The sequence below is a fragment of the Natrix helvetica genome (assembly GCF_964273705.1).
Source record: "Natrix helvetica genome assembly, chromosome: 4".
In the NCBI taxonomy this organism is placed as follows: domain Eukaryota; kingdom Metazoa; phylum Chordata; class Lepidosauria; order Squamata; family Natricidae; genus Natrix; species Natrix helvetica.
The window spans coordinates 126,000,907-126,025,317 of record NC_138550.1 but is presented as its reverse complement, the minus strand read 5'-3'; the positions used below and the strand labels follow the sequence as shown (position 1 = coordinate 126,025,317).

Below are 24,411 nucleotides of genomic sequence, written 5' to 3'. Positions count from 1 at the left end.
TCCGTGGCCTGTTAGCAACTGGGCCGTACAGCTGGAGGTGAGCGGCAGGCAAGCGAGCCAAATTGAAACCACCCTCCCCCCCTGCCCCGTTCACAGGAAAATTGTCTTCTAGGAACCCAGTCCCTGATGCCGAAAAGGGCAACAGCCATCAATTTAAAAAAAAAACAAAATTAAAATGCATTAAATTATATTCAATAATCTCTACTTTCGAATAGAGTATTTAGTCTGGCAGCAAACATTCTTAAAAGATCTCCACCTGAAACATTTTTTTTTTACCTTTGAGGGTTCATCTTCCTTCTCTCCATTGGCTTTGGAAGTGCTGTTTGTGCATGAATCTGTGTCCAATATATCCAAAGGAGCTTCAGTGCCTTCTGATTCACTACATTGTTCATCGTGTTCATAATCACTATCATTCTTCCACTCAATGAATTCAGGTTCTTCATGAAAGAGCAGGAAAAAAAACCCACCCAAAAATTAGACATTTGTAAAACTACTAACATTCTTACACATCTTCGTTTTGAAAGATTTTATTGGTTTTTAAATTTTTTGGGGGAAAAGAGTAGGTGGATATACAAAAAAAATTTTTTGGCAGCTCCATCGTGCTAGAGGTAGGAATCTCTCCAATTCTCACAACTTTTTACAGAAAAAAAAACAAAAGATAAAAGATAAGCAGAAACAGCATCTTATTATACATTGTATCAACCATGTGTTCAATCATCAACAATTAAAATGATATTCCAAATATATTTATTTTTATGACTTGAGTCTTTCCATTATTGTTCCCTGTCCCCAGGCAGAGCCGCAGCCCCTCCCTCCTTCATGTCTTGTGTTTTGTCGCCTTTTTCACTACTTCTTATATTTCCGTCCTCTAGGAGGGCACTATGTTTTTTAATGAAGGCCTCTGCCTCCACGACTGTGTTAATTCTAATTCTGTTTCCCTCCCAGAAGATCAGCATTCCTTCTGGCAGTAACCATCTAAACCAAATTCCCTTATTATATAATTTCTTTGATAAGGAAGAATACTTCCTCCTCTTATCTCTTATTTTTTTTCTTACACATCTTTATTATATTTTAGACATATTTAATTTTGAATATGGAACTTTAATTAATGACCTCAACTTTGTAGATTTGATGACAACTAAGACTAGTTGTTGTACTTCACAAAAGAAACTACTTTCTAAATGGGTAAACCACTGCTATTTTCATGATTGTTACGTAGCTACTACTTACTATTACAGCTTAATAATGACATATTTCTCATTTAAACATGCTATGCTGGCTGAGCTTGCACAAAATACCAATATATATATATACAAAGTGCCCTAGAAGAAGTACATTATCTGGGCTTTTTCAGGCAGGATTTGGACCTGGAGAGCTTATTGAAGGTAGCATCCACCCTCTAATCCTACTCCATTTCTCAGTAGCATTCTATATGATCAATCTTTACTGCTTTTATGAGTTGAGTATTGTAGCCACTGCTCTATAGTAGAGTGATTCTGTTCCTTCATAAGCTGACATTTTCAGTCAATGACTATAAGGGAGAAGGCCCAATAACCACTCACATGTAGAGAGTAGTGGAGTTCAGTCCTCTCCCCATTACATAACAATGACATAAAGGCACTGATGAAGGTTATCTGTCAGTCCTGGATTTATACTGATGATACCATTTTAAATTCATATCAATGGACAAACCAGTTATGTTATAGAAATTTGTTCCAGTGACTGAAGATTGTTAATATCTGAATGAGATGAAACTAACTGTTTATTAAGGATTTTAGCTCCCCTGTCATTTCATGAGAAAAGCCACAGTATCTTTGACATGGTAGGTCCACAACTTAAGAGTTCTTCCTTATGACATAGCTACTGCTGGAAAGGTATGTGGAAGATGTGGCCAAGAGGACCATTGTCTAACTTGTGCTAGCACACCAGCTATGGCTTAGCTGGAATGGGAAAACTTTGCTACAGTAACCCATGCTTCATCATCATGTACAGAGTACCATATGGAGTTGCCTTTAAAGGACATCCAGCTATCATTAGTACAGAATGAAAAAACTCAGATACTAGCTGAGAATGGCTACCGGCTTGTTCCAGATATGATTCAAGGTGCTGGTAGCTTTATGGCTTGGGACCAGGTTACTTATACTTATCAACCAGTCTCTTTCCAGTTGTTTCTACCCATCCTACCCAATCTGTCAGATAGTGTATACTTGAGATCCTGTCAGTTGGTGGCCTCCTCCAGCATCTTTTCTGCCATGGGACCTGTTCACTGAAGCATCATTACTCCAGTGTTCAGACTGGCCCTGAAAACCTGAGATCCTGAGCCTGGGGTATGTGTTAGAGCCCATCTCCTGGTTGTTAATTGTTGTTTTACAAGTCCATCTGCTATGTTTTATTTTTTTATATTGTTTTTAGTTTTTATCTATTTTATTGTAAGCTTCCCAGAGTCACATATGAGAATGAGTGATGGTATAAATTGATTAAATAAATATTAATCTAGACCCAGTTATGATGTCATTTGAGAAAACAATGATTTTTTTGGTAATTGGATGGTGTCTTGTCAATGTTTGACTATGAATGGTATGTTACTACTTAATTATTATAGGGTTGATATACTGAATGTTATCAATTTGAATAATGGTGTAATAGGTTCATGAAGAGTGTTTTACTATTACACTGTTTACTGTAGATGTTTTATCATTTTCTTTCTTCCATGAATGTTCACATTGTTGAAGTACACTATGGACATATTATTTGTTATTGTTGTAAGCCTGCATTTATCTGAATGAGTCTGTTAAGCATATCAAATAACTAAAAATATGCTATTAAATTTTAACAGATAAACATACTGATTCCTCCAACTTTTCCCTGCTAAGATTTCATTTGATTCCAAGATTTAATAATAGAAGTAACAGCAACAACATTAAGATTTGTGAAATGTGTGTAAATTGTCAACAAGCAAATAAATAAATATATAAATAAAATACTAGTTTTTATTAATACTAGAAAGAATTCAGGACTGAGGTTCCAATAACAGACTGTTTCGAAGAATTGTGCGGTTATTAGTAGAGACCTCAAGTATAGAATTTTTGCAGGTCTAAAAAAAAAGGGGGGGTAGTATTCACTCTATGGAGACAAGAAAATGCAAATATGGGAGATATGGCTTTTTGAAAATTAGGAATGAAAACTGATTTTTACATTGTGTACAGAAAATGTGTTACCTTCATTACAAACTTCCTTGGAGATCAAATCATACTTTTTATATTTCTTCATTTTCTTATAAAGAAAATCTGAGGCTGTAATGTCATTTTCCTCATCTGAAAATTCACTCCCACTGGAACTCCATACAATGTCAGTAAATTCACAAAGGTTCTCAGTTTGAGAGATTTCTATAAAAAAATTGAAAAAAATGTAGCACTTTACTAGTTTCTTCAGCTTGAATTAAAACATCAAAAATAGTTGCTGAATGTATAACAGTAATCAGTATTTTGATCATAATTCTAAGCAATATTTATACAATAGCTTGTTGCACTCTTTACAACAATCCTGTTTGATCTTCCAAAGATTATCTATTGGTTCAAGGGACAGATCTGAACCAAGATCTTTCTAAACAGTTCACACACACTATGTTATCTCACCAACTAAAACTAAGCTTGTCAGAAATTTAACTGATCTGCACACACAACTCATTCTGTTATTATTTAAGTAGGAACCAAAGATTAAAATATTGATTTTTTTAAAAAAAAGTTTCCACTCTTCCTATACTAGCAAGAGAGAATAAATCCCATTCTTACAAAACATTATTTTGTGCATTAAAAGTAGCATATCACATCTTATTTCTATATAGTTAGATGTACGTAACTATTTTTCTGTCAATATACTCTGGGTAAACACACATTAATTTCCCTCACTGCAATTAGACATGGTTAAAGTTTATACTGTTTTTTTTAAAAAAAATCACGTTTGGTGGAATATATCAAAATCAACAGTATCTTGCCATAAAGTGTGATTATGGTCATAGTGTTGCATGTTATTTATTTCCTTAAGGTTATAGAGTGTTTCAGTCATAGATGACTCTAAGTAGTGTATGGTCTAATACTGTTAAAGATTAAATTGTGTAACATAATATTCTAAACCAACACCAAGTTCATGATCTTTGAAAAAATATTTGAGTGTAATACAAACAATATTTATATTAATAAAATGAAAGAGCACAGTATACCTTCACTTGAGTTAAGCAATGATGCAAAAGACTTTTTAGCTCTAACTGATTTTCTTAAAGATTCTTTAGCCTGTTTGAAGAAGAGAGGAATACATATAATTTAGTATTGTGTAAACTATACTTGTAATTTTTTAAAATCAAAAATATACTTTTAAAATACATAAACATGCTATTTCATATAGTATGCAGTTCCAAAGATACTTCCATTGCAAAACAAAATAACAATGACTTAATAGCTATATCACAAATATATTGTAAAACAGAAAAAAATCCCCTTTCTGAACTTGAGAGCCACAAAAAAAAAAACAACCTTTAATTGTTAAACTGCTAACCTTTAAAACTGTTCACTATGTTTTCCACTGAATACTAATAAACTTTACTTAGATTAATTTTATTCTGGTTTCTATCTACCCCGGCAGTAAATAAATGGATTACATGTATATCCCATCCTTTAAACTGTTTTGTAAATGTTCCATGTTAAATAATCCATGTTTTAAAAATGGATTTTTAAAAAGATCTTGGCAATATTAAACTCCTCTGCAAAAAAATTCATTGTGGCCCAGCCCATATAAATCACATCATAATGTTTACTTTGAGGGTAGTCTCACAACAGATCTCAAAATAAAAGCAGACTGATACAAGGATAAATTCTTACCATTCAGGTAAACTGAGACACCAGCAATCCAAAACAAAACAAAACAAAGTTAACTAGCATAGCTTCTACAAGAATGGCTCATCTCTAATTATACTCTTTATACTTTATACATATTTTACTTTATACAACCTGAGGCCTAAAGGACCATATAACACCCTTAAAAAGTGATGTAAATAACATTATGGTTGCATGTCACAATGGCTGTTAAGTGAAGTATCTCACTTCATGACACACATACACACGCTTTCCCCAATGCAATTGTTAAACAAATGTACAGTTCATTAAATAGAGCACAGAGAACAAGCACAGGTCCAGTCCTCCCAAGGCCTCCATCACTCCAAGACCCCCATGCTCTTCCCTCTCCTTGGGTTCCACCAATCTTTTCTCACTTCCCTCAGTTCTCCCAGGACTTAGGCCTGATTCCCACCCCATCTGACCAAGCACCCTCCTCGCTTACCTTTTGAAGAGCTTCAAGGCCCTCCAGAATGCTAATGTATGACCACTTGTATATATCACTTGTATGTACTAAAAGTTATTGAGAGAACCCTGCAGTTGTCATCGGAGGCCATGAACTCTAGGCCTTTTCTACACCTGGCTTGAAGGTATGAAGAATTGAAGCTACCCATCACAAAAAAATTGACTACAATACCAGCCCAGAGTGGCTAGTAAATTAGGGGAAGATACCCTACTGGTTTTAATGCTTAATTAGATTATAAGTACTTGCATCTATCCATTTGCCTCGTCACTAGAAAGTTCCATAAGAGTAATGCAACCCACCCTTGGTTTTTAGCCTACAGTTGCTGCAAAACTCAAAACCCAGCTGAGCAAATCTCCAACAGGATGGTATTACTGCCTTCATCTAGTCATGTCTTGCTAATACGGAGCAGGTCTGCCAGATGGTTACATCTAAGTAAATAATAAATTTGATCTTATAGGCATACCTGGCATATTAATACAATAAAAATAAGCTTTTGTTTTGATTCTCCTCGAAAATATTTGGAAAAAGCTAATAGTGACACCAGAAAAAAAATATTTATATTGGCTTTGAAGCCGCACCCTGCATAATTTGGCATTTCCAAGTAGTTTTCAAGGGTACATTTAGGCCTGATTTACATATTAATACTGAAATCAGAATGTTTACTTGTGATTTGGGAACCTACTTGAAAATGAACATGAACAAAGTGAAGTGGATGCCAAAAACAGCTACTATAAGAGTTTGGAAAGCTATGGGGAAATGGATAAAGAAAGAAAATCCATGTAACTAAGCAATTAAGAATCATCTCTCCTATATGAAAACATAAAATATTAACCTCCAATGAAGATGAAATTTGAAATCCATCACCACAATGATGCCAGGTATCTGAAATTGAAGCAGCAACCACTGGTGCATGAAGATTTTTCTTCTCTTCCTGTCTAGGCATTTCATCAGGAAAACAGGCATGTTCTATGCGGCATGATCGTTTCCTCTGCAAAGAAATGTTTTTAAATCCATTTCTACCATTATTTTTATTAATACAATCACGAATACAAATATACAAATGTAATGGCGCCTAACAAAACAAAATGTATCTTCTAAACCAACACAATGGGGCCTATGGAAAAAAAGGAAACTGAGTTGTAGTGCCTCTTTTGTCAGCTGGATGACCCTAGGCCAGTTACTCTCTCAGCCCAACTATCTCACAGGGTTGTTGTAGGTAGGAAGGAGTGTTATATGTATGTTTGCCACCTTGAATTACTTATAGAAGTAATAAAGGCGGGATAAAAATCTAATAAATATAACAAAATAGTTTTACTGTTAAGAGGAAGTTACAAAGTATTGTACTTTGAGCCAAAATTTAAATAATGATAAAATTGTTAATTACAGAGATTCAAAAGGCTACAATCACCTGAACCATGCCTTGACAATTTGTAAAATGATCTGCAGATCATTTTAATTTTTTACTCTACTAAAGGAAGCAATGTGAAAAATAATATTGGGAGGAGACAGGGCCGTATACCAATAAAGGAGAATATTTGTAGCATACGGTTGAAATGAGGGGTCCTTGATACTCTGAGTTTGATTGTGTTCCTGCAGACATTTCATTACCCAAACTAGGTAACATCATCCGTGCTAGCCTGGCACTGGACTCACAGGGCCATATACACAGGATTAAGCAACATAATGCCTTTTTGTTTTTGTTATCAGAATGGACCAATAAAAATTCAATCACCTCTGAATATCGCCTAATTTTATTTTAACCATAGGGTCAGTTGTAGAGTTAAACATTATCCCTGAAGTCTTTCACCACATTTTTTTCCTGAACTTTTATACAAAGTACAAAATACTTGTCGTCTTCTTCTGCTTTTCATTATTTCATATGCAATAAATTTTACTGTCACTGTTCTCCACACACAGGGCTATTTAGGTAGGCTGTGAGCACACCAGGAAGGTCCCAACCCATAGAGAATACAGGACCAGAATCAAAATTAAAGAGGATAATTATTTTAATACCAATTTCCTTCTAAAACAGTATTTTTGAAGTCATTGCATTTCTCATTCGCCAAAGCAACCAAATCAACTCCTACAAAGCCACTCAATTCTGACAATGCTGTTTTCTTATCGTTATATACGCTTAAAGCAGAAGTCTTCAAACTTGGCAACTTTTAAGACTTGTGGACTTCAACTCCCAGAATTCTCCAGCCAACAGTGCTATGCTGGCTGTATTATGCTGGCTGGAGAATTCTGGGAGTTGAAGTCCACAAGTCTTAATGTTGCCACGTTTGGGGACCCCTGCGCTAAAGTATAAGCTTCCATGGCCCTGAAAAACTCAGGCAGAGTTTAATTACAGCCCACCCAGAGCTTCATATTCATATTTCTAGATAAGCGTGACTTTCTATCCTCCTCATTGTCTACAACGCCCAATAGCTCCCGATATTTAGAATTAATGGAAGAGGACTCCAACGTTCTACCCCCCAAGAAAATAATTTGGTACCTTCCTCAGGGCCATCTCCCCTCTTCAGAATGAGTCTCCCATTTGTCACGTGACAGAAAAGAAAGCGCTTTGCCGTTTGGGGAGGGCCGGTATAGGAATTCCAAGCTATTGTACAGCAGTCAAGAAAAAAACGTTTCTGTGTTAACTGGACTGGAGCCACGCCCCCTTCTCTTCCAGCTTGGCGCCGTTTCATCTGCCGAGCTCTGGATTGGGGAAGACATGGCACATGGCAAGACACCGCCCCGAGTCCCTTTTTGGGAGAGGGGGCGGTCTAGAAGCATGAATAATAAATAAATAAATAAATACGTCTGACGTAATAATGAAAGCGGATGACCGACGTCTTTCTCAACTGTTCGCTTCGGCCACACGGGGGCGTTCGCATATTGAGGTCCGTTTTCTTCGGTTGCGCAGGCGTGCTCTGCCGAGTCTTCTCAGTAGTAGAAATTGCTGTTCTCTTCTTGCTTAGGTTGAAATGAGTTGATGAGATGCCAGGAAAAGGAAAACTAAACCTCAAGTCACATGTGTGTTTGTATGTATTTAGTAAATATGTAGAAGCATATAATGATTTGACTAGGACTGGAAAAAGGCAACGCCTCAAATAGTTGTGGACAATTTATTTTTCCACCCTTATTTCTAAAGATATCCCTGAGTAAGTTGGTGGAATATGAATATAATAAAAGCATAAATTGAATACTCAGAAATGGTGCTCAAGATACTGAAACTAATCCAATTTAATAGAACTTAAACTACATTCAAATCATTAAAACACAATTATAAAAGAAACAGAAAACCTAACCCATTTCACCAACTGAAGCCTATTTGCTAAAACCCGCCTGTGCTAAAAAAAAATTACATGCCTGTATATATAATGAAATCATCAGAAAATACTTGCACAGAGACATCTTTAAAACTGAGACACCAGTATAATTTTCCTCTGCCAACTGCTGTGAAGAAAATGATATAATTTTCACCACTGCCCTAAAGGCAATACAAAATAATATTTAAAGAAGATGACATAAATGAATTTTGCAGCTGCTCAAGTAGAGTTTAGGTAAACCTTCAAATTTTCTTAGCTTGGTAAGATAAAGTATCCAGTTAAGGATGAAGGTCAGACTACATATAAAGAGAAAAAGACTTGTCATAGGCACCAATGAAGTGGAGTGTGTTGTATAAACATTGTACTTTAAGTATAGGATGTGATTATGCATGCACAGTTAATTTGAATTTTAAAAAACCAGAAATTTAAAATGCTGAAATATTAGAGCCTTCAAACATAATTCTGAACCAAGCATATTGGCTATGTGGGATTATCTGGACCCCTTTCACTCGGATTTTATGCCCAGATATGAGACAGGAACAGCTTTGATTGTGCTTTTGGATGATCTCTGATGGGAGCAAGATGAGGATAGTGGCCTTCTTGAGATCTCAGTGGCCTTTGATACCATTGGCCATGTTGGGTCAGCTCTGGGTGTTGTGGGTGCAGTACCATTTCTGGTTTTCTTCTGGTTTCTGGCAAAAAAAAAAATTTTTTTTTGGTAAATGTATTATAGCTTAATGACTGCTGTGTTTGCTTAATGACATCACAAAAAAGGTTGTAAAACCAGGCTTGATTATGTGTTCATCTGCCTAACAAGTGCAATGATGTATAACCATTATTCCCAGCTCAATTAATGACTACAGATTTTATGGACCCATGGAGCAACATGGTTTACACCACCAGGTGCCATTCCTTTTAATCTTTAGTGAAAGAAGTTTTAAATACAAATGTAAGGATTTAAACAAATATTTTGGAATAAACAGCAAAATGGAGATTAGAACTTTGATTTTGGAAAGTTGAAAATGCATGCTCAGATGGATTGAAGTAAAATTATGGAATTAATTATAAGAATTGTTAGGAAATGCTTTTGTTTTAAATTCTCTTTAAAAGCATGACAGGATGTGACTTGAAAGTTAAATTCTAGAGGAAAGCAAAAAGAGCTAAAGATTACAATTAAAGGAGAAAGTCACTTAGTTTTGACTTATTAATATAGACTGGAACAAAATATTTTAACACTGGACACTTACATTAGCAAATAGCATTAACTTTATAGTTTATTGCAACAGACTAATAGCTTTAAGATAGGTAATAGACAATTTCTGAAAGTGATTAGAAAGTGAGGTTTGCGAACTTGGTGCCTTTTAAAGGACTCTGCCATGGTTGCGAACAAATTGGCTAATCCCATCATTTCTTGGCCATGCAAACCTACTATATATAAAAAATGCTGTCCTATGGTCTCTTCGACAAGGAGCAGCTTTCCTTTGGTCAATCTTATATCTGTTCCTTCTGGAGAAGTTCCAAGGATTCATCAGTTCCTTGGTCTTTACTTTGCTTATTATTATGTTGGAATCAAGCTAATGTTTTATTAAAAGGACAATATATGAAGAGGTCTGTTAATATGGTGAAAGCAAGAATATTTTTCAAGGGTACAGAGAAATACAGTGATGTATTTAACTTCATTGCCTTACTATTTCCTATTGCTTTTCTGCAATATCTGAAATGGCTTTTTCTTTCTTTTTCTTTGTGCCATGAAGTTTTTCTTGACTTCTAGTAACAGCTTGCATTTTTCTTTGCAAGATGTTCAGAAGGGGGTTGCTACTACCTTCTTCTTAGTACTGAGAAAGATGTCAGCTCCGGTAAGCCCACAGGCCTGGAACTGCCATTTGAGGAAAAGGGACTGTGGGAGCTGCAGGAATCGTGCTTTCCAACTGGAGATCTCCCTCCTCCACATGCAATTCAGCTGAGAACTCTTCATAACTGATAACTGCCTGAGAACAAGCCATGACTGGTTGCTGGGTGGTATTCACTCTGGGGCACAAGGTGATGGATGTGGTGTAGGGGTGGGGTTTAGCCTAAATACCCAGTGATGTGCAGTCAGGGGAGGCAGGGGAGGCGGAGCCTCACCACTCTCATCATGAAAATAAAAAAGAATTACTCCAGGAAGCCGTGAAAGTGGCTGGGAGAGGTGTGCGGCTTGGTTTAGCCTCCCTGGACATCTCAGCAGCAGCCCCAAGTGTGCCGATCTCGCCATTTTTTACATATGGCGAGCCCAGGATCCTTGCAAGGGGAATGGGACATGTGCAGGAGGCTCCTCAGCTCCAGCCTCAATCAGCGCAGCCGCGGTCCCCTTCATTTTGGCTCAGGAAGGAGGGGAATGGGACCATATGTGCAGGGGAAGGGGATCGCGGCTCTGCTAATCTGAGGCTATGCGCTGAGGAGCCGCCTGCACATATGGTCCCATTCGCCTTGCAAGGATCCCGGGCTCACCCGATGCAAAAAATGCCTAGGTACCATGTTTCCCCGAAAATACAACCTGTCCCGAAACTAAATCCTTGCCACAATTTTCGCGTGGGCAAAAATATAAGCCCACCCCCAAAAATAAACCCCCTGGACAACCACCCCCCTCCAGCCAGGCAGAGCACCGCTCACTGACCTAGCGTTAGCCCGAAAGTGCCAAGTTACAGGAGCCGGGGGGGGAGCGCTCACGTTGCTTGCCGCCTTCGGTATACTGCTAGGTTGGGGAGTGACGTTCTGTCTGGCCAGAGGGGAGAGTTGCTGGGTGGCTGCTCTCTTGTGAACTGGCTCCCAAAGAGCCGGGCACAGCCTCAGGGGCGAAGCACCCATGAGGTAACCATGCTCACGAGCAGCCGCCCGGCAAATCCCCTCTCCAGCCGGGAAAAGCGCCATTCACTGACGTAGGGGGTATCCCTAAGGTGCCAAACCATGTGGTGCTCTGCCCGCCCCCCCATCTCCCGTGGCTTGGCACATTCGAGATACCCCCTAGGTCAGTGCATGGAGCTCTGCCCGGCTGGAGAAGGAGGTTGCGCGAGCGCCTGTTTCGCCCGCAGCTTCACCAAGCCCTTGTGCAGCTCTCCCAGGCCACCGCTGCCGGCCGCTGGCCGCTGCTGCCCACCGCTGACCTCTGGCCGCTGCTGCCCACCGCCGACCGCTGCCCGTTGCTGCCCGCCGCCAACTGCTGGCCGCTGCTGCCCGCCGCTGACCGCCGCCGCCCCGCTCCAAGCATAAGTTTCAAACTCCAAAACTCAGGGCTGAGTCTTCCAGCATCGGCTGCTCTAGGAGTGCTCTCTATGGTGGGCCGGCTGCTGGACAGAGAATTTTCCAGACAGAGTCTTCCAGCAGCCGGCCCACCATAGAGAGCACTCCTAGAGCGGCCGATGCTGGAAGATTCGGCCGCGGGTTTTGGAGTTTGAAAGTTATGCTCGGAGCGGGGTGACGGCGGTCGACAGCAGGCAGCAACGGCCAGTGGTCGGCGGCGGGCAGCAGCGGCCAGCGGTCGGCAGCGGGCAGCAGCAGCCAGCGGCGGTGGCCTGGGAGAGCTGTGCAAGGGCTTGGTGAAGCTGCAGGCGAAACAGGCACTCGCGCAACCCCCTTCTCCAGCCGGGCAGAGCTCCATGCACTGACCTAGGGGGTATCCCAAATGTGCCAAGCCGCGGGAGCTGGGGGGGCGGGCAGAGCACCACATGGCTTGGCACCTTAGGGATACCCCCTAGGTCAATGAATGGCACTTTTCCCAGCTGGAGAGGGGATTTGCCGGGCGGCTGCTCGTGAGCATGGTTACCTCATGGCTGCTTCGCCCCTGAGGCTGTGCCCGGCTCTTCGGGAGCCAGTTTACAAGGGAGCAGCCGCCCGGCAGCCCCAAAACGATAAGCCCTCCCTGATAATAAGCCCAAGGGCATATTTCGTGGGGCAAAAGAAAATAAGCCCCTGTCGTATTTTCGGGAAAACACGGTAACATCATCAGTGCTAGAAGGGGGGGGAAGGAGGAGAAAGGAGAAGTTTCTCTTCTCAGAAATGTCTTCTGAGTGGAGCTGCGGCAGCCTGCATGCCTCTTTCTGACATTTCTGAGAAAAGAAACTTCTCCGTTTGGGCTGCGCCCGTGCGATCGGAGCAACCACGTGGTTTGATGACGTCACCAGCCTCACCAGTCATAAACCTCACCGCACGTCACTGTAATTACCAAATAAAGTATAAAAGATGGTGGGGAGCACCGGATGTCAACTCTGACAATTTATTCATTGCCTTAGTGCTTTGTTGGTCAGTTTGTGCTAGAGGAAGATAAACTGCATTTTCAAACCGTCTCTGTGTTTGGTTGTTTTCCTTAACCCTTCGGAACCTGACAAAAGAATGATTGGCCCAAAGTCACCATGTAGCTTTGTACTTAAGGCAGCATTAGAACTCACAGTATCCTGGAACAGTGTCTTAAACTACACCATGACTCTGTAACATTGTTATTTCAAAATAGAATAGTGAATTAGGTATATTTATAAGTCCTCTCACACTGCAATACTGATGTGCAGAGGAGTATGGACCTAAGTTTGAAGAACAATTGCAAAAACGGTAGTATGCCATGAGGTTGTTACGCATTGGAGCTTCATATATGCAGGTAGACCTTCAATTTTCTTGGCAGTTGGGACCAGAATTGCCACTGTTAAGCAACACAGTTGTAAAGCACAACATAACATGACTGCGCCGATGATAATTTTGGCAGTCCCAGTTGCCTTTGTTAAGTGAAGATGATGTGAGTCATTAAGCAAGAACCTCATGTGACTGCAACTTCAACTTCCTTCTGGCTTCCCCATTGACTTTGCTTGTGTCAGAAATTCTGATCATGTGATCATGGAATGTTGCAATGTTGTAACCATTGGCTGGTCATCAAGTGCTAGTTTACAATCTTGTGACTGCAGGAACACTGCAATGGCTGGAACTCTGAAGAACCGAGGTAACCTTGAACAGTTACTGAATGGTTGTACAGGACTAAGTGTAATATATAGTATAGGGATCCAACAAAGTTAAAAAAAATTAAGCAGTCATTCAGTTCCTTTGGCATCATATGAATAAAAAATGTGAACCAATTGAAGTGAATAATTATAATTATTAATTAACCAGAATTATAATAATTATATTTGTTCCTAAACTATCTGTACTCTGTTTTTTGAGAAAAAAAGCCCAAGGGAATAGAAGGATATTTATATAGACACAAATGTATTGCTTTTCTCATAGAATAGGGCTAATACATGCTGTTATTCCATCAGCAGCCATTATCAGATAGCATGATAAAGGTATTGAGTTTAGGGCATGTGAGGATAACAAAACATATTTCGAACAGAAGTTCTTGGTATCTTGTGTTTTTATTTGGCATGCAATAACATACATGGAGAGAGAGAACAATAACAGTAACATTTACTGAAATTATTTTATTTCCATTGTTAATAGCCATATTATTAAAATATATTGAATGATTTCAAACTTTTCAATATAGACATGAGGACTTAAACCTGATGGAATAAAAATGCTTAAAATAAGACCCGGGGCAAAAGAAGCCATGATTGTCAGGTGTTTAGGTTTATTAGGTTTTCTGATGAACAGTCCAGTGCTGCAGACTTTTTTGGTTAAAAATTGTGATTTGTGTGTTCCGATTTCCTCTTGATGGTTAATTCAGCTGAAATTTCTGACAATAAAGATCATATAATCTATGTAAGTAAAAATTACCTTGACTCCGTATATCACATTTACAATAATTTGTCAAATCCTAGATTCTGGAGTCTGCAGAAATTCAAAAAAGACTCAAATATGCATATTAATTACTAAGCAACTTAGAATGCACAGAATTTTAGGTGGGAGTTTTGTATTCAATTCCCAGTATTAATCACATATTACAAATAATCATAAGGCCTTTCCATTGTTTATCTCTTCTTTATTCTAAAAATTGAAAAATTCCTAGAGAAATTTAGTTTAAATTTCTAGGAGAAGATGTGCTAAATAAACTATGTAAGTTCTCTCAGGGATGTTTCCTTGAGAAGCTAGTGTTCCTAAAGAAGATGAAAATAACTGCCAATATTGTAATCACAGGAAAGGATGGGTATACAAAACAATCTGAAGAAATAAAATTTATTTTGCATAGATAGGCTAGAGATAGAGAAAAGACATAGTCTCAGCATAAATCTATGTAATTGTATTGATCCTAAAAGAAATAAAAGCACATAAATAAATTCATATTATAGTGCTTAGTTAATTAATATTGACCAATAAGAGTGCATGTTTATGGTGCGTAGTTCTCATTTTCATATTTGTCAGGAGAATACTTATGTTTAATAAAATATGGATCAATTTTATATGTACAATATAAATTTTTATTGGACTTCTGCTCTTTTCAGTGTCATCCATAAAATAAGCACAAAGTCTCATCTAATTAAATTCTCATATTCTTTTGACAGCATGCAGTCCTAAATAAAGAGCAACATTGTCCCAAGAAGTACATTGAAATAATTTTCAAAGGGTTTTTTTGTAATGGCCCATGATATGATAGAAAGAATTCCCAAGAATAAAATTTATAAATGTTATAAATATTCGTTTCTATAGTTACATGGAGTTTGAAAGCGGTTACTAAATATTTAGACTTAAACCAAAATAATGTATAAAGTTGAGCATCGGAAGATATTTTTCTATTATTGAGAACATCCTACGTATACATAATTGATTTGAATAAGACAATGTCTATTAAGCAATTTTAAAACAGCTAGTCTGAGGTTGGAACATTATAAATTAGTAAATACAAATATACTGTTGCCCCTATATTCAATATTATATTTAACAGGATTTGAATAAAGATATTACTCATGCTACATCATGCTTTTCCTTTGAAGTGGCAATTTTGAAACAATCAAAAAAGCTTCAAAGGAAAGTAAAATTGATTACAGAAAATTTTCTCTTAATAATCAAGTACAAGTACTAAACAATCCTACTCTAAGCCAATGAATGAATGCATTTTAGGGTTAGAGCACTAGGGGGCACTATCTCTAACCTTTGATGTACCTAGTTCAGGGGTGGGGAACTGTGGCTCTTTTGCGACTTGTGGACTTCAACTCCCAGAATTCCTGAGGCAGCTATGTTGGTTCTGGAATTCTGGGAGTTGAAGTCCACAAGTCGCAAAAGAGCCACAGTTCCCCACCCCTGACCTAGTTGATCACATTATGAAAATCTGCAGTCTTTTCCCAAATTCTCAAGAAAGTGACTAAATATTGGCTTCCATACCAACTATTTTTCCCAGTCCCTTCCCTTTTTCACTGGTTTCCTTGTTTACTTTCTTGCTTAATAAACAATAGTGGAAAATCGAAAAGCATGTACCCTACTTTGTGATTTTCAAAATTGATTTAATAAAAATGTAATTTAACATAGATGATAGAATATTTTTATATGTTTCTGGTTTTTGTATCAGAGGCTGTGAACATCAAACAGATAATAGAGAAACTTTATAAGAAATTGCCTCAGGTAATCCACAACTTACAACAGTTCATTCAGTGACGGTTCAAATTTACAATGGCACTGAAAAAAGCAACTTATGACTGTTTTTCACAGTTACAACCTTTGCATCATCCCATAATCTTGTGACCAAAATTCAGATACTTGTCAACTGGTTCATATTTATACCGTTGCAGTGTCCTGGGGTCATGTGATCATCTTTTGTGACATGACAAGCAAAGTCAATGGGGAAACCAGATTCAGGTAACATCAATGTTACTAACTTATCAACTGCAGTGATTCACTTAACATCTGTGGCAAGAAAGGTCATAAAATGGGGCAAACCTCATTTAACACGTTTCACTTAGCAATGAATTTTGGGTTCAAATGTGGTTGTAAGTTGAGGACTACCTGCACTAGAGAAAGCATTAACAATTGGAAATGTTTTAATGTAAATCTGATTGTTATGACTTCGGAATTTCAAATATCATCCCATCTTTACTTCCAGAGCTTGTAATTTGGGGAAGTCATTTGCTTTTTACACCCTGGACTACAATTTTGCCTGAGAACCAAATCAAGTCTTTGGGTACTGTACTTGGTCTCATTCAAATTTGGATTTAAAACCCCTATATAGGGTAATTTGCATGGAGCATATGCTTACAATTCCCTTGGATAACTTGGACGTGAAGTTTGTTGCGTATTCCATTTCTGGAAGTAGTCTGTGTGTCTTTAGACATCTATTCTACCTGTTCTTCAGTAATAGAAGATAGAATATGTAGTGCTGCCTCCTCTTTTTTTGCCCTAGAAAAGCACAATGCTGAGGGAATATATAGTAACTAAGCTATTTTAATCTTTTGAAATCTTAATTATTGTTTCCCTTTTTATAACATTCTTTGAGCTAATCTTTTGTATTCATAGTGTACAGCAAAATACTTGCTCATTACATATACATTTGAGATATTTGATTGATTGATTGCCATCAAATCAGTGTCAACTCTTAGCAACCACATAAATTGATTTTCGTCATGACAGTCCTTAACTTGGTCCTTCAGATCTTCCACCCTCCTTCAGGTATTTCCATTGCCCCTGTATTGGAATCCATCCACCTTGCTGCTAGTTATTGGCATTTTTTCTTTCCTTCCATCTTTCCCAGCTCTAGAGCCTTTTCCAAAGAGCTAGCACTGGCAAATTGCTTAGGAGAACACAGTAATAGTAGGGAAGGTCTGACAAACTGCACCTGCCTTTCCAAGAAAATGAATTAGTTTTTAGGTAAATTTCCCTGATTTTTTACAAAACCAAAAGTGTTTGTGATCAGCATATCTAGCCTGGTTAAAAATTTCATTTCATAGAAACAATAAATAGTGAGTAGCTAACAGCCTTTGACTGGCTTTTCTAAGTCTGCCTTCCTTTTCTTTTGTCCTTTTCTATTGCTTTTCTTTCTAAAAACTGAAAATTTTGGTTTGCAGCAGGATAGGTCTAACATCAAGCATCATGTTGCTTGATCTCTAGCATAATGTAATGCAGATGTTTGAATGCTATATTTACATAGTTTTTAACACAAACGTTTCTTTAATAGAAACCATGACTACAGTGCAGATTAACTGTAGGCAATTCTGGAATCAGCAAGCTTGAAAATATTCAGGAAGGTATTCTAAATACTTAAAATCCTTCTTGTGGGAAATCAAGTAGATGTTTTATATATAGTACCACTGCTGCTCTATTTTTAGAGGAGCAGTGAAGGAAATTACAAAGTAATTATTACTTTAAAATAATAAACACTAGGAAGAATGAGATCTGAAAAGGAATCTTAAAATCTTTTTAAAGACAATTGTTTGGGATCAAAGATTTATATTCTTAGAGCTTTCTCTACAACCTGGCGATATGCATATCAAGGGAGCAAAGCACAAGCTTTGAGAAACTGCTGCCCCCATTCTGTGCTCTGTCTCCAAAATGAGGTCAGAAAGTTGCTGTTCTTGCATGAAGGTCTCGCTCTGCCAATTGGCTTGAAGCCCCAACAAGGGAATATCAACTGGAAGTGATTGATGGCCCAATAGCAGACCCCACCTCCCCTCCTCTACATTCTGCTCCCTCCCTCCCCAAGTTTTAGTCATAATCTATATATTTTTATTGTAAATAATTAATATAAATGTACATGATATAAATGATTTTATATATTCATATATGATTTTACACACACACACACACACACACACACCACATAGCAATAGCACTTAAACTTATATAACTCTTTACAGCCCTCTTTAAGAGGTTTACAGTCAGCATATTTCCCCCAACAAGGATGGAAGGCTGAGTCAACCTTCAGCCAATGAGAATTGAACTCTGAACTGGAGCCAGCAATCAGCAGAAGTAGCTTGCAGTAGTGCATTCTAACCACTGTGCCACCACAGCTCATAGGATCATTTATATCATTTATATTTATAATTATAATTTATAAAAATTATTATTTATATTATTAGTATGTCCTCAACTCTCAACCATTCTTTTGCCCATTCAAAGTTTCAACTGAACTGAAAAAAGTGACATGACTGTTTTTCACTGTTGCAGCATCCGCAGAGTCACATGTTCAAAATTCAGATGCTTGGCAATTGGTTTGTGATGGTTGTGATGTCCCATGGTCACATGATCACCTTTTGTGACTTTCTGATGAGCAAAGTCAATGGAGAAGCCAGATTCACTTAACAACCATGTTCGTAACTTAACAACTGCAACAATTGTGGCAAGGAAGGTCATAAAATAGGGCAAAACTCACTTAGCAACTTAGAAATGTTGGGCTCAGTTGTGGTCATAAGTCAAGGACTACTGTGTCTCTTTTTCCACATAGAGCTCTAATCTACATTGAATAGTTGTAAGCACTATTTTGCTATTTTATGTATAAGTTATTGCATGATAATTTGCACACACTCTAAATCTCCTTTCTTTGGATTATCTAGATTGACTTTTTTCAGTTAGTTGGTCACTCTGTCATTTTCTAGATTTGCTGATATAGTTCTAACCAAACTATATTTGCTGATTCTTCTTTTGTTGATTTCCATATTTTTGTAAATATTCCATCAATTCTTGTAACCTTCCAACTTGATAAGGACTAGAATGCTGATCTAACTTCATCTTCTAGTTCTAGAGATTCTATAAGTAGGGAATATTTTATAAAGTATCTTGGATGTTGACACCTCTATGGTACAGAATTTCAAAATGCTAGTTTCAGTATATCAATTATCTATTTTATTAATGGTAACATTTTATAATTTGCTTAATAATAATAATATATTTTATGGATTGAGATTTTTGCTGCATTTGAAATGTACAAAACTTTCTTATTTTTGTTGAGTATCACTCTCATGTTCTGATGAAATAAATTATTATTAGATATTGTTGATCACTGATAATTGAGGTTAACTTGTCATATTTCTGGTTTCAACATCTTTATTGGTATGGAATGTAGTATCGTATCCATAGCTTTGCAGTGTAGTTTGAAATATTTTATCCATTAATTTTCTAGCCTTTCAAAATAAAAACATTACTGTTACACATTAACACAAAAGTTAAAGGTCATCTAGTCTACTAGAGTCTACTAGTCATCTAGTCTACTAAAGTCTACTAGTTGGACTAATTAAAATAAGACTAAATCAAGAAAGATTATGATTAAGGTTACAGATGATATTGCTAAATTTGAGACCTCCAAAATGTGGAATGTAAAGCAATGCTGCTAGGCTGGATGCATATTCCAATAACAGACACCATTTATTGCAATACCATTTTTCCATTCTGAATGGATTCTTTTGTTAAGAGTTCAGGTTCTGTTCCTCAGTCAGAAAAGCTAGCTTTGTAATTTCCTGCTTCTGATTTTATCCAGACATATTCAAGTCAATAATGATGAGATTCTTATAAGAACAGACACATTGGCAGATGTTCCTTGTTAGGCAGCAATTCACTCTGCATTTTCCCCCCCAGTAGGTTACATGTTTCAAGGCATTGATTAAATCGTGTTCAAAGAATTACGTTTGGAAGGCAAAGGCTTTTTTTCATATTTCATAAACCAAACAGTAACATCATACTTCTTTTTTGTAATAGATTTTTTCCCTTTAGTGTCCCAGCAATTTCAGTCAAATTCTATAATTCTGTACAAAACCAATTTAAACTTTAAGACTTATTTCTGAGTTAAGGATGGGGTTGTGCTGTCAATATTTGCACAATTCAACCCAAACTGGTCTTTTTGTTTGTTTCTTGTATCTTTCACAGTATTTAGTTGCTGTTGCTGTTGCTGTTGCTATTCAGTTTCCTGTTTTAAAATGTTGCATGTTTTCATTCAATGCTCTTAACTGCCACAATCAATTAAATACGTACTGTTTGTCTTTCAACTACCAAATACAAGCCATTTGTTTACCCAGCTCAACATCTACAGATTTTTAAGAGATTGTTGACATGGATATGTTAGAAGAATTTATAATTGGATTCTGAGCTTGGTTGTCCAATGAAGGACTCAGGACAATTACTTGAAGTTGAGGAAGAGTTTATTCAAAAAGCCAGACAGTGAAACAGACAGACAGCAAGCGAATTGAAGGCAGCCATAAATTAAAGACAGAGGCAGAAATATTTATAAGGGGAGGGATTTTGGTTCCTTGTTTGTGAATTCTGCATGCCCAGTGTGTTTTGTCCTGGGACACGTATGGGCTCTGGAGGGAAGGAAATTCAGTTTTCATCCCATGGGATACAACCCTTGTCTCTTGTGTGTCTATGTGTTGGATTCTTACTAGTGCTGGAGGACCTGCATCATGTGGATAAAGGATTTCCATATCTTGAGGGGATTTCTTTAGTTATGATTGCTTTGGTATTTGTCGATTTCCTAATAGGAAATGTGATTAGTTGGTTTCAGCCAATGTGTTAATGCATTTGGAAAGAGCTTAAGCAGTCTTTGGTTTTATTATTTGTGGGTTCACTGACAGATTGAGGACATTCGAACGTTGCAAGTGGAGTGGATGTTGAAGGTGAGGTGGGTGACCATGAGAGTTATGTGAGCATGTTCTTCTAACAGATGCTTCTGTATTTTCCTGGCATACACCTTTGCATGAAAATTTTCAGTACTACCCCTGGAATCAACTGGTTAGTATTTGTAAGTATCTTATGACATCTCCAGATAGTTAGAATTTCATTAAATATATTTTGTGGGTTTTTTTGGGAGGAGAGCTGTGCACGGCATGACGTGCGATCTTGGTGCTCCGAGATCGCAGTCGAATTTCTGCCGCTGGACGGTCCATTTGGACCTAAACCATCCCGCAGAGACTGTGATTGAGAAGGGCACCTCCTGCTGATCTCAGGGACACCGCAAAGTCCCTGAAAGATCCAGGAATAGCCTTTTTTTTCTGGCGACAGAAACGCAGCTAATGAAGCTGCTGAAGTTGGGACAGCTCCGGAACGGGAAGAAAGTGGAAAGAGAAAGTGTGTCGAATTGGTGAGGAAATGTTATTATTAGAGGAAGAGACTACCCAAGAAAATTTTTTAAAGTTAAGATTGAAGACAGAAGACTGTAGGCGGCGAGATTGATCTGCATTGAACTTAGTGTGTTATCCAGTTTCTAATTTTTTTTCATGGATGGAACTTTTGCAGGGGCTCCCTATTTTTTAAACTGAATGGATTAATTCTTTCTTCTTTTTTCATTTTGCTTATACCTATGGATTACAATTCTCCTTTTTAAAAAATAATGCTTGATTTGATTGGATTGTTTTTGATCTCCATTTAAGGCTTTTTTTTCTTTCTTAAGCTTGGAATATAAAGAAGGTAATAAGAAGGATTATAAAGAGGATTGTAACAACAGGAGGAAAAGCAGTTACACTGCCACTTAGAGGCTGGAGGCTGGCTACATTGTTTTTACTTTTTTCTCTTTGATCACTTGAGATTCAAGGTTCTTTCAGTTTGTTTACTGACAGTGATAGTAGAAAGAGCACAATTTGTTTATACAGGTGCTGTTTGAAAGTTCTATCACTAGCTATTGGAGGGAAAACAACATTTGGCTTGAAAGATAATAAATGAACCTGTTTGAAGTTTATTAAAATAGCCTTGAACCCTATAGTGGCAGTATCTGCAAAACTGAAAGAATGGCTCAGCAGGAAAAAGAAACTGTAACATTGCAAATGATTATGTTTGAAATTCAAAATCTATTAGTTGTGACAGAGAGAATTGAAAAGAGATTGGAGAATATGGAATACAAAAGAGAAAAATCTGATGGAGAAACAGGATGTTTACCAAATGAAGAAAGTGAAGGACACAGTTCAAAAGATGGAAGAAAAAATGAACAAAGAGATAAGAAAACTGTGGATACTGACAACAAAGTGAGCGTGGTTGGTAATGGCAAGAGCGGAATATGGAAAGGGGGTATAGATGGATTGTAACTCTACCCCAGACTTCAAAGCACAGAAGAGAGAAAAATTGACAGAGATAAGGAGAGAAATCCTGACAGAAGCACTAGTGATAACCAAAGACAGCGATGGCGAACCTTTTTTGGCTTGCGTGCCATAAGTGGGGGGGAGCGCAGGGGAGTCGTGTGCAGGTGTGCCGCACCCATAATGCAATGCACGACCCCCCCAGTGCACATGCGCGCACTACAGGCACGACCCCCCCATTTTTGCATGCTTTTTTTGCCCTCCCCAGGCTCCAGAGGCTTTATAGGAGCATGGGGAGGGCGAAAACAGCCTCCTCCGCCCCCGGAAGCCCTCCGGAGGTTTCAGGGACCTTCAGGAGACTTCCTTGAAGCCTCCAAAGCAGTCAAAACGACCCTCCGAGCAAACCAGAAGTCACTTCTGCTTTGCTCGGAGGGTCGTTTTAAGTGCTCCGAAGGCTTCAGGACCATCAAGCCTGAAGCCTTCGGAGCGCTCAAAACGACCCTCCGAGCAAACCGGAAGTGCGTTCCCGAACTTCCGATTCGCCTTAGGGCCAGTTTTTTGCACTCCAGAGGCTTCAGGGAAGCTCATGAAGCCTCCAGAGGGCCTCCGGGAGGGCAGGGAGCTCTTTTCACCCTCCCCAGGCTTATATAAAGCCTCTGGACCCTGGGGAGGGTGAAAAATGGCTTTAAAAAAGGGTGAACTCAGCTGGCCAGCGCGCGCATGCCCTGACAAATGGCTCCGCGTGCCACCTGTGGCACGCATGCCATAGGTTTGCCATCACTGACCAAAGATAAGCTGATGGAAAGAACAGATGTTGGGTTTCAAGCTTTTATGAGATACGAAAGAATAACATGTTGCCAAGAGAAGTTCATACAAGATTTATTAAGAAAGTAACTAGAACATTAATTCTACAAATGGCAAGAGATACAAGACCGTACTATTACTGGAAAGATACAGGTTGATGCAATGAAAATGTATAATAAAAAAATAAGCTAAATTTAGTTTACTAGTAGTATGTATAAAATGAAGCGACAATAGCTATAGTTAAATAATGATTAATAATTATAACAATACATATAGATATATTAGTTTGATAATATGAAATTTTATATAAACAACACATGGAGATTATGAGAGGAGGTTTAAAATTTTTTATCTAGAATATATTATAAAGATGTGTTGTGATTGGATGATTTTAAGATGATTTAATTGAATGTTATCATATAATCCTATTCTAGATTTTGAATATTATATATAAAAGGATGTAAAAACAATTATAGTCAAATTAAGGTTGAGATGTAACATTTGTGATATACATGAATATAAGTCTATTTAAAATATGTGATTTGATATGAAAAGCAGGTGGTGACTATGGAAGAGATGCATGGAAATACTGTAACCAACTGACACACTTCCTACAATTTGTAATGGAAGATGGTTTTTTATTTTTATTTTTATGTTTGTCCTCGTTCAAAAACAAATAAAAATTATTTTTTAATAAATAAATAAATAAATTTTGTTTTTAAAAACCTTCACTGTGAAACCGAGCTGCTCTTTCATCATTTTACCTTGGTCCTTAACTTGGCAGCATTTTTTAAAACCAGAACACCATGGTTTGATTTGTTGTTGAACAATAACATAATACCCATGAACCGAATGGTATGAAATTTGGAAAGATATATCACCCATGCCTAGAAAATAATTTCAATTCTGCTAAGAAGTAAAATATTACTATTTTTAAAGGAAGAAAAACATTTTGCCTTTAAAGAATTACCTTGCAAACTTAAATTTCAGATTGTTTTTAATTAAAATCAAGGTAGAAAATGAAATATGCCATGACACACAGGGAAAAAAAGCAATTGTAATTTGGTATT

The 24,411-nt window shown here is 37.7% G+C and overlaps 1 protein-coding gene across 4 annotated transcripts in view; it reads right to left on the bottom strand.

Moving 5' to 3' along the window:
• Positions 1-8,078, bottom strand: part of SPIDR (scaffold protein involved in DNA repair) — a 178,006-nt gene extending 169,928 nt beyond the window's left edge. For 3 of the 4 annotated variants that reach the window (XR_014175424.1, XM_081953424.1, XM_081953425.1), the window contains exons 1-5: positions 7,847-8,078; positions 6,185-6,340; positions 4,220-4,289; positions 3,219-3,386; positions 277-437 (exon numbers count right to left, since the gene is read on the bottom strand). Coding sequence is in view for 3 of the 4 variants with exons in the window: in XM_081953424.1 (XP_081809550.1) it covers positions 277-437; positions 3,219-3,386; positions 4,220-4,289; positions 6,185-6,340; positions 7,847-7,861 (570 nt within the window). In the remaining variant the exon portion in view is untranslated. Of the gene's footprint in view, positions 1-276; positions 438-3,218; positions 3,387-4,219; positions 4,290-6,184; positions 6,341-7,846 lie in introns of those variants that run through there. The other variant, XM_081953426.1, reaches the window with a different exon arrangement.
• Positions 8,079-24,411: the final 16,333 nt, after the last annotated feature.